We start from the raw sequence: 9060 nt of genomic DNA on the forward strand, positions 1-9060 counted from the left end.
AATCAATTTACCCTAGTTAACAGTGTTTAGCTAAATTGTCTATAAGCTTATTTCAAGAAGGCTCCTAATGTTCGCTCGCAGTTTAGTGTTAATTAAACATTTTGCTAAGTAATGAAAATACACTAATGAATATTGTGGCAAAATTGGTATATATACTGTGCTAATGTACTGCTCGTGCCCTTTGTAAGGGTGTCTCATTTAATTACTGCGCTTTAGGTCAACTTCTCAGGCTAACTAAGCCTCAACAGCGCCAGTATCTTAAGTCAAGGTTTAATCCTATTTCACTCTGAACAGAAATCAAGCTCCCCGTAGACCGCATAAAAGGGTGCCAAAACCTCATAGGAAAAATAAGAATACTGCATATGAACTGTTGCTTTTCTATGGAGATCAGTAGGAGATACCATCACTGAGTACAAAGTCAGGGCAAATGCTCTGGCAAGAATGACACTTATAAGACACAGTAAAAAAAAAAAAAAAAAAAATGCATAAAACTGTTTAAATTGTCTTGTATTCACTTTTTAAAAAATGCACTCCACAACCCATTCTGTAATGCTAGTCAATCCGATTTATTTGCATTTAGAATCAATAATTCATCCCGTAGGAAATAGTGGAAACTGTTGCCATCATCACCTCTGAATGAAATCAAATGTGAACATTTTTGGAAATTAAAGAAAAAACAAATTTTGACCAACATATATACTGTACACGAGATTTTCTTGCCATAATTTTTGAAAATAAATTATTCGTGTTTCACTTTTTTCCCAACAAAACATGTTCTATACATGACTCTTAAAATGTAAAGGCAGGTGAATATTACAAGCAAAACTATGGTCAGTAAAGCTACAATGACATCAACCGAGTGGTAAACAATCGAGGACATTTTGTTGGATTGTGCCTTCAAATGACCAGCTCCTTTATGCCTTATAACATATTCAATCCAAAACACCGCCTGGTCCATTGGTTTCATTGGCTGATCCCTTTGCAGTCTTGAGAGCCTTTGCATGTTTTCCCTGTACGATGTGTTCTGAAGCACTGTCACGAGTGCATCTGCAAAAATGTGCCTGTCAAGTGCAGCAAAATCCACATTTATTGCTCCTCTCTTTGCTTGAATTTTGTTGAGATTATCGTGTTGATCAAAAAATAATGGAAGCCCTACAATCGGAACCCCATGGTAAATTGCTTCTTGAACACCGTTGATTCCTCCGTGGGTGACAAAAACTCTTGTTTTAGGATGAGCCAAGAGGTCGTTCTGTGGTAGCCAGTCAACCAGTAAAGTGTTGTTGCCCAAGTTGGCAGGCTTTTGTCCCAAATACCTCCAGACAACCTTCTGCGGCAGCTGGGCAAAGGCTGCAGCAATTTCCTCAGTGACATCCAGTGGCAATTTTGCAACAAGAGTCCCCAAAGTCATCATCACAACCCCGTGATCACCAGAACTCTGGACAAACTCCTCCAAGTCCACGGGGAGCTGCTGTGGAGGCTTGCATTGAAAACCACTTATGTAGACTAGATTTGGCATTGTGGGACGTGGAAATTCAAAGATAAAATTATTTCTCAAAAGCCATATATCAGCATCCAAAAAAAAGGTTGAGTAATCCACATCAGAACCAAAGTAGCGCTTAACTATTGGTTTGTAGTGTGGTTCTGATATGAACCATGTTGTAACGCTACCCATGATGTAAGCTAAAACATTAATGATTCTTTGTTGGAAGGTCATCTTATCTGTCAATCGAGCCGCGAGAAAGGGAGAGTATGACAGAGGGGACGGGGCAATGAGGTCATGAGCTTCACCTTGAAAGGTCCATCTGACATTGTAGACGAGGGGAACGTTGAGATGACGTGCAAGCAGTGCCCCTCCGCCGATGCCAAGGTCAGTCAACACTACGTCGTACTTGGCATTATGAAAAGACTGCATCTGAGTTTTATTTTCAAACATCTCAACTATTGTCTCACAATGCAACTTGTGGAATCTAGCAAACTGACTAACAACCAGCATCTGATTCTGTATCGCATTCCAAATGCGAGGCAGAAGAGACAGCGACCTCCCCTGAAGCCTCATCTCCAATTGTAGAGAAACAAATGATTCAAAATGATCCTTGAACCCATCCTGACCAAGAAGGTTGACAGAGTTGTAAAGAGGAGATTTTTCTGTAATGTACCAGCTATCAGACGGCCGCACCACCGAGATCTCGTGACCTTTGGCGTAAAGTTCCTCGATGATTCCTTTCATGTTCAACCAGTGGCTCCCGTCTAAAGGGAACACTAATATCTTGCCTCCAAATACACACGGCAGTTGAATCAGCAGGAGTGTAAAGGTGATCATGTGAGACTTTGACATCGTGACGCCAATGAGAGACCTTGAAAGTATACAAAAGCAAACATATTGTTAGTCTGGTTGACACATTGCCTTCCTTTTAATACAATTTTAAATCTGCTGCACGCGCGTTTTGGCTGCATAGCAATGAATCCATTTGAATGTTGTCACAGCTTTGCTACTACTTTATTATTTTAAAAATGTACTTTAAATTAAAAAGAAAAAAAAAACTTACATTTGCCGGCATGCAATCTTGAAAATAGTCTCCAATAAGTGTTATTTGAAATGCCAAGTGTATTTGCAAAAGCAGTCGAGACGGGCTCAACACAAGCGAGCATGCAGCTCGTTCTCGTTTGTTGATTGAACTATGACCAGGCCGAGGGAAAACACGTGAGAAGGCGGACATTCGTAAAAAAAGACAAGCTATCTGCCGAAATGACATTTGTTTTGTTCAAAGGTGGCCTACGACTCGAGGTATGGCTTTCCTACGCCATCTAGAGGCGCACGCAGCACTGAGTGATTCTCCTTAGTGGACACCACATTAGGGACACCTGCAAAATCGAATCAGATCCCAAATGTATCAAACTTACGTTCAGGATTTTGCACGTTGCGTTTTGAATAACAGCAACAGATCAAGTTTTCATCCAAAATGTTGATATTGTGGCGTACAATTGCATTACATCACACTGTGAGCTTTTTCTAAAAACTTCATAAGAACCTGATTTGTAAAAATAACGCGCGTGTGATGTGTGTACCGACCATCTCAACTATTTTTCTTGATAATATGAATAATTGGGCCAATGGGTGACTTTTTGTACACAGTACATGATTGAGCACCTGCATCAGTACAAAAGTTTGTACTTTTTAGTTTTACTTATTGTTGAATTAGTGCTTGTACTTTTTTTTTTTTACATTGTTTTTTACACAGGTATCTGTACTCTCTATCCAAGTACAGTTTGACAGCTTTTCCTGCTTAGTAAACCAGAATGAAACTGAGAAATCAACTTCTAAAAATAGAAATAAATAAAAAATGCAGCGAATATATGATGGATTGTAACTATTTTTATATAACTCTTTGATGCATCGTGCATGCATTCTTGAAAACGTTGTCATCTTTAATCTTGGTACTCGACGTTAACCCGCAGCCCTTTTGTTGTTGTTCTCACGCTAACATGCGAGATCCGCAGAGCCGACTCGACTGCATTCCGCCCAGACTTCCCCTCCGCCAGCGGCCTGCTTGCTTTGAGATGAATACAAGATGTCGGTGTCGGGGCTGAAGGCCGAATTGAAGTTTCTCGAATCAATCTTTGACCCAAACCACGAACGATTCCGAATCATAGATTGGAAACCCGACGAACTCAGTTGCCAGTTTAACGTAACAGGAGAGAAGCTGCTGATCATTCACTGCAACATCACGGTGGGTCCTCGGGGCCAGCTCCGCTTGCGTATTAAGCTAGCCCAAAACAACATTTGTCACACAGCACACACTTGAGTTTGCCCCGGGTTCCGCGGGCTCAAACGAACCATGAGGACTATTTTCCGTTGTCCTGACATCGGCGACGGTGTGCAATTCAAACACAACACGGCTCCATAGGCGTGAAATTAACTTTCAGGACGCGTACAGTGGAGCGACGCTGCAGTAGCTTTTTGCTAGCTCGCTCCCGACTGAAAGTAATGCGAAGGCTAGCTTTGCTTGTTAGCCAAAATATTCGCTTTACTCTTGCTACCACTTTTGGCCGTCAAGCTTCGCAGTTAACTTTATCACAACATTGTCCTTTAATGCACGGCGGTAATTGATACATTTGCACGACATCACAAATGTTTGCCTGTCGTAGCCAATTTGTTTGAACCATCAACACTGTCCCAAATGCATAAAATGTACAAACATAAGCGTTTCTAATTAGTATTTGCATATATTAACAGTATTGATGGCCTTTCAGATAATATACGTAATCTCCTGGTCAATGCTGTTTTAAAGTAACGCGGGATGATTGCTACCTGCCTCTATGTCATGTTAACATTAGCGCATTAGATTGAAAATCTGGTCGTTTTAGTTTAATATTACGTGTTTAATTCGCTGAAGAATGTCAGTGAAGAGATTCAATGTGTGGATGACCTCTGTTGTATCTTTGCCAAGCAACAATTTTGGTTCAGGTCACTTTATCGGTCGTCACCAGAGAGAAATTTATCTGACAGGAAAGATGACATGCAACGAGAAAACGGATGGATGGAAATTTGGAAACGCCACACGATTCAATGTCAACATTGTTTTTTTACGAAGTAGATGTTATGGTGTTAGAAATGCATATTGGGTTAAGCTCACAAACTTTTATAATTATAGGAATTAATTTACTGACACAGTGGAAATGACAGCGTGGACTTCTTTTTGCTAATGTTAGCATTTAATGAGCACTAAGTGGAGTGGACCAATGTTTAGCAAGATGATTTTATTTCAAGATGACTGTGTGCTGTTAAATATATTTTGAGTTCCTAAAAGTGTTTTAAATCACCAAGACAGAGTGGATACATTTACTTGATAACATCCATATGATGGACTATAAACCTCCTAACTGTAATAAACCAATCTTAATTTGAAGAAGGTCTCTAACGATAAAACACTATCAAAATTGTTGATTTAACAATTGATTGTTGATTAATCGATTAATCGCTGCACCTCTAATCCAAGTAGCCATCAGATGTTTGGTCACAAAGTGATGTTATGGTTACCAGTGTCTCCTGATTTAATATCAAATTTGTTGCAGGAGTCTTATCCCTCAACGTCCCCGATATGGTTTGTGGACTCCGATGATCCAAGTCTGGCGGAAGTGTTGGAGCGCTTGGAGGATGTGAGAAAAGGAAGCACATTGGTAAGTCTGCTTACTACTGTTCTTGAGAGGGGAAATTTGTTAACTTGATTTCCTTTTCTGTGCAGCTTCTTCAGCAGTTGAAGCGTCTCATCTGTGACTTATGTCGACTTTATAACCTGCCTCAGCATCCAGATGTGGAAATGCTCGACCAGCCTCTTCCTGCCGGCCCCATTATACAAGAGCGAAAGGTAAGCGCTAAACGTTGGTGGTTTTTACAGTGCCGAGAGTTTCCTCGCTCTTGTAACAAACAATTCACAACACCTACAGCACGGACCTCCAGACGAGGTGACGTCAGAGGAGGAGGAGGAGGAAGAAATGGGAGAGGTGCCAATGTGTTTTCATTAAGGGAAATTGTCAGCGTTTTGAGTTTTATGATCTAAACACCACTTCTCCACTGTGGCAGCAGGACATTGACCTGGACCAAGACTTGGACCATTATGACATGAAAGAAGAGGAGCCGGTGGATGGCAAAAAGTCTGAAGATGACGGGATTGAAAAGGAACACCTGGCTATTTTGGAGAAGATCCGTAAAAATCAGAGACAAGACCACTTGAACGTAGGTGCTTTTTCTGTTCGTGGAAATGTGAAGATGCTGTCTGATCTTGACATCTGTACTAAATCTGAATTAGGCCTCGAAAATAAGGCACAGAATGCCATTCAAATACCTTAAATCAGTCTTGCTAAAGTTGAGACTCGAGAGCAGATGGTCTTAAATTTAATTACAACTAGAATTAAAAAGTGATTAAAATTGAACTTTTCTTACTAAATCTTTTCAACTCCTATTTGTTCCTTTTATTCTTCTTGATTGCTGCTGTCGACTGGAATTTCCGCGTGTAGGACAAAGGAAGAAATATCTTGTTAAATATTGAGAATGAACAAACACTACACCGTGTGTTAAAATGGATAGCAAGGAATAAATATAGCACAGAAAAAAAAGAACAATTGGAGTCATTAAAATTCATGACATTAAAAGATGTCAGCCATGCCAGTCTGTGTTACATCACAAGCAACACCAGCCATGACTTGCATGATTTTGACTCATTATTTGTCAATTGTAAATATCTGGAAGTGTTCCAAGACTGATAGCATGCGAGTTGTGCGGTTTTGGGTTAACCAGGAAATGTGGGCGGTTTGATGTCTTTCCTCAATACGATCAAAATTGAGCAATCTGATTTTGCGCGCGCAGTCACTCGAATAGCACAAATCTTAAAAAAACGATCCTAAATGCTGATGTAGCACATAGGTCAACTTTACGACCACATTCGAATTTATTCTACAGGGCAACATCAGCAATTGTAATTGGACGTCCTGCACGTACTACATTAAAATACCAATTCTACGCAATATTCACAATCCCGACATGACCCGATGAAGCCGCAACCTTGCTCTGTCTTTTACATTCCGTAGGCCTCTTTGCTCTTGCTGCTACTGCGTCTCAGCTTTCTGGCCACTAACAAAATAAAGTCGCTTTCAAAGTGGCAATGAAATAAAGGCCCTATTATTAACTGACACTTAAGAGGTTAACACCAGCACATGACACATCAATCACTTTAAAGGTGGATAGACAATCATGGGCGGAACAGCGCCTATCATCAGGAGGATTGTGTTCCCGCTGTTGTTACAATGCAGCAAAGAATAAAAATGCAATTTACCGGCAGTGAAATAAATGGCTTACCTTATGGGAAATGTATTTATTGGAGGACACTGCTTTTGCTGAAAATGGAGTATTATTTGAATCGTCACTTTCTTGTTATGGTGTCAGCATTGATGTTCTCTTGCTTGTTTGTTTTTCAGGGCGCAGTCTCTGGCTCTGTGCAGGCTTCGGACCGCCTCATGAAGGAACTCAGGGAGATCTACAGATCACAGAGTTATAAGACAGGTGACTTAGGACTTCACCAAAGATTAGAAAGAAAATAATGATCTAATTGTGTTGAATCCAATTAAAGGAACATCATTGAGGCAGCCCAGAACAACAATTTGTAGTGTGTTTATATAACATTCACCGGCTGCCTTTAGTAATCATGTCATGTATGCGCTTCCCTGAAATGCGTGTTTGTAATTTCCCAGGTATTTATTCAGTGGAACTAGTCAATGACAGCCTTTATGACTGGCACGTCAAGTTAAGGACGTAAGTGAACAAGACTCCCTTCCTTTCCTTTTGCGTATTCCAGATGATTTGACATTTTCTTTGTTTTGTTTACCAGGGTAGATCCAGATAGTCCGCTGCATAGTGATCTGCAGGTCTTAAAAGAAAAGGAAGGAGTGGACTATATTTTGCTCAATTTCTCTTATAAAGTAAGTTGTGTCATTAGTCTCCTTTTGGATGAAAGATTCATGTCAAAACTGACTTGATTTTTTTTTTCTTGGTATGACAGGATAATTTTCCTTTTGACCCCCCTTTTGTGCGGGTTGTCGCTCCTGTGCTCTCCGGAGGGTGAGTATGTGCTTATCTACTCCCACTAATAATGATTTTGAGAAACTATTTCTTATTTTTATTGTTATTATTATTCCAGTTATGTTCTAGGAGGAGGAGCCTTGTGTATGGAGCTTCTCACAAAGCAGGTGTGTACATGAGTTTGTCTCACGACACTACTATGATTTCCAGGAGATTAAAAAAAAATCTCTTTTGTGTTGCAGGGCTGGAGCAGTGCCTATTCCATAGAATCTGTAATAATGCAGATAAATGCAACTCTAGTGAAAGGAAAGGCCAGAGTTCAGTTTGGGGCCAATAAGGTGACACCATTTTGTAGATAGTAATCAATTACTGAGATTTATGTTTAAGTGTATTTTGTCATGCTTGTAGCTTCACAACAGCATGTTTATGGTGATTATGATGACCTAAAGCGGATTGCTCCAATTTGAACATCTTGACCGGTTTTAAAATGTAAAGACACATGTTGCCGATTCAGTGATTATTTTGTAGAGGTCAGCAAACTTCAATTTTCACTGAAACCAAATTGTTTTCATCTTACAGAACCAGTACAATCTTGCCAGAGCACAACAGTCATATAAATCCCTCGTGCAGATTCATGAAAAGAATGGTACGTAACTATTGAGCATTTATTTGGGATCAGATGTTCGGATGCACTATTCATGTGTTGTTGTTGTTGTTTTTTTTTTTTTTTTTTTGCTTTCCTCCCCAGGATGGTACACGCCCCCTAAAGAGGATGGATAAACAACTCCTATCACTATGCACTGAGAACATGGGTCAAAGTGTCTCATTTTCTTTGGAGTATTTTTCCTCCCATTTGACATGTTGGGAATGCATCATGTTTCTTGCAGACCCATTTGGTTGGTTCATCTGACTGAGTATTCTTTCGTATGACCGATCCAAGGGCATCACTCGCCCTGTTCATATATCTTCGATTGTCTTTTCTCCAGTTTGAATGTGGAGGGGGGAATGTTTCTTTAGCTGCTTTTGACAAAGTGGACTTTAAATGAGAGTTTTAAAAGTCATTCTGAAGCCCTCGGAGTGGCATGTCACCTCACCTGTTTTTATTGATTTTGTTTGTTAATGAACAGGTACACAGTTAATGTTTTCAAGCTAGCTAGCAAATGTTTATTTTATATGAGCATCCCAGACAATAAATGAGCCAGTTGTCATAGTTTGGATGGTTATCTTTAAATTGAAATAACCCGCCACTCTAGCTTTTAAAAGAGTTTGTGGAGCGTTTGGGTCCAGAAGAAGCATCATAATGTGTTCTGGCAGAAATGAGAACGAGCTCTTTTGCCTTATTCCTGTCCGCACATTATCCCTGCTGGAGTTCTATTAGTTCGAGCAGCAGGGTTGATGTGGGCGAGGGTCGCAGCGTGGCACTCGGTTGTGACTGTAAACATTTTTTCATGCCACTTCACGAGTGTCGCACTGGAATTGGCCTCGCA

The 9060-nt window shown here is 40.2% G+C and overlaps 2 protein-coding genes across 4 annotated transcripts; one reads left to right on the forward strand and one right to left on the reverse strand.

Moving 5' to 3' along the window:
- Window positions 1-547: 547 nt before the first annotated feature.
- Window positions 548-3971, reverse strand: LOC119124841 (UDP-glucuronosyltransferase 2C1-like). Of its 2 annotated transcripts, none has more exons than XM_037255151.1 (2): window positions 3836-3971; window positions 548-2354 (listed from the first exon to the last, which is right to left on the reverse strand). In XM_037255151.1, exon 2 carries the CDS (start codon window positions 2333-2335, stop codon window positions 740-742), a length of 1596 nt encoding a protein of 531 aa, XP_037111046.1. In that variant the 5' UTR covers window positions 2336-2354; window positions 3836-3971; the 3' UTR covers window positions 548-739. The 2 variants fall into 2 exon arrangements, with proteins under 2 accessions (XP_037111046.1, XP_037111045.1); XM_037255150.1 differs by lacking the exon at window positions 3836-3971 and adding an exon at window positions 2547-3400.
- LOC119124845 (ubiquitin-conjugating enzyme E2 Q2-like) lies at window positions 3464-8786 on the forward strand. 2 transcript variants are annotated; one of them, XM_037255160.1, is made up of 13 exons: window positions 3464-3728; window positions 5074-5178; window positions 5244-5366; window positions 5446-5502; window positions 5585-5734; window positions 6973-7057; window positions 7246-7306; window positions 7383-7473; window positions 7554-7612; window positions 7692-7740; window positions 7816-7911; window positions 8153-8219; window positions 8322-8786. In XM_037255160.1, the coding sequence occupies exons 1-13, from the start codon at window positions 3570-3572 to the stop codon at window positions 8351-8353; spliced, it is 1134 nt and encodes a 377-aa protein (XP_037111055.1). In that variant the 5' UTR covers window positions 3464-3569; the 3' UTR covers window positions 8354-8786. The 2 variants fall into 2 exon arrangements, with proteins under 2 accessions (XP_037111055.1, XP_037111054.1); XM_037255159.1 differs by having other exon boundaries at window positions 3466-3728; window positions 5582-5734.
- Window positions 8787-9060: the final 274 nt, after the last annotated feature.

This window comes from Syngnathus acus, chromosome 6 (genome assembly GCF_901709675.1).
Source record: "Syngnathus acus chromosome 6, fSynAcu1.2, whole genome shotgun sequence".
Lineage (NCBI taxonomy): Eukaryota > Metazoa > Chordata > Actinopteri > Syngnathiformes > Syngnathidae > Syngnathus > Syngnathus acus.

What these genes read in the sequence shown, in the direction of transcription:
- LOC119124845 (XM_037255159.1), top strand. Translation starts at nt 3,570, where the DNA reads ATGTCGGTGTCGGGGCTGAAGGCCGAATTGAAGTTTCTCGAATCAATC. An exon ending in ATCACAGAGTTATAAGACAG is followed by an intron (nt 7,058 to 7,245) that starts GTGACTTAGGAC and finishes GTAATTTCCCAG; the next exon opens with GTATTTATTCAGTGGAACTA. An exon ending in TTCAGTTTGGGGCCAATAAG is followed by an intron (nt 7,912 to 8,152) that starts GTGACACCATTT and finishes TTCATCTTACAG; the next exon opens with AACCAGTACAATCTTGCCAG.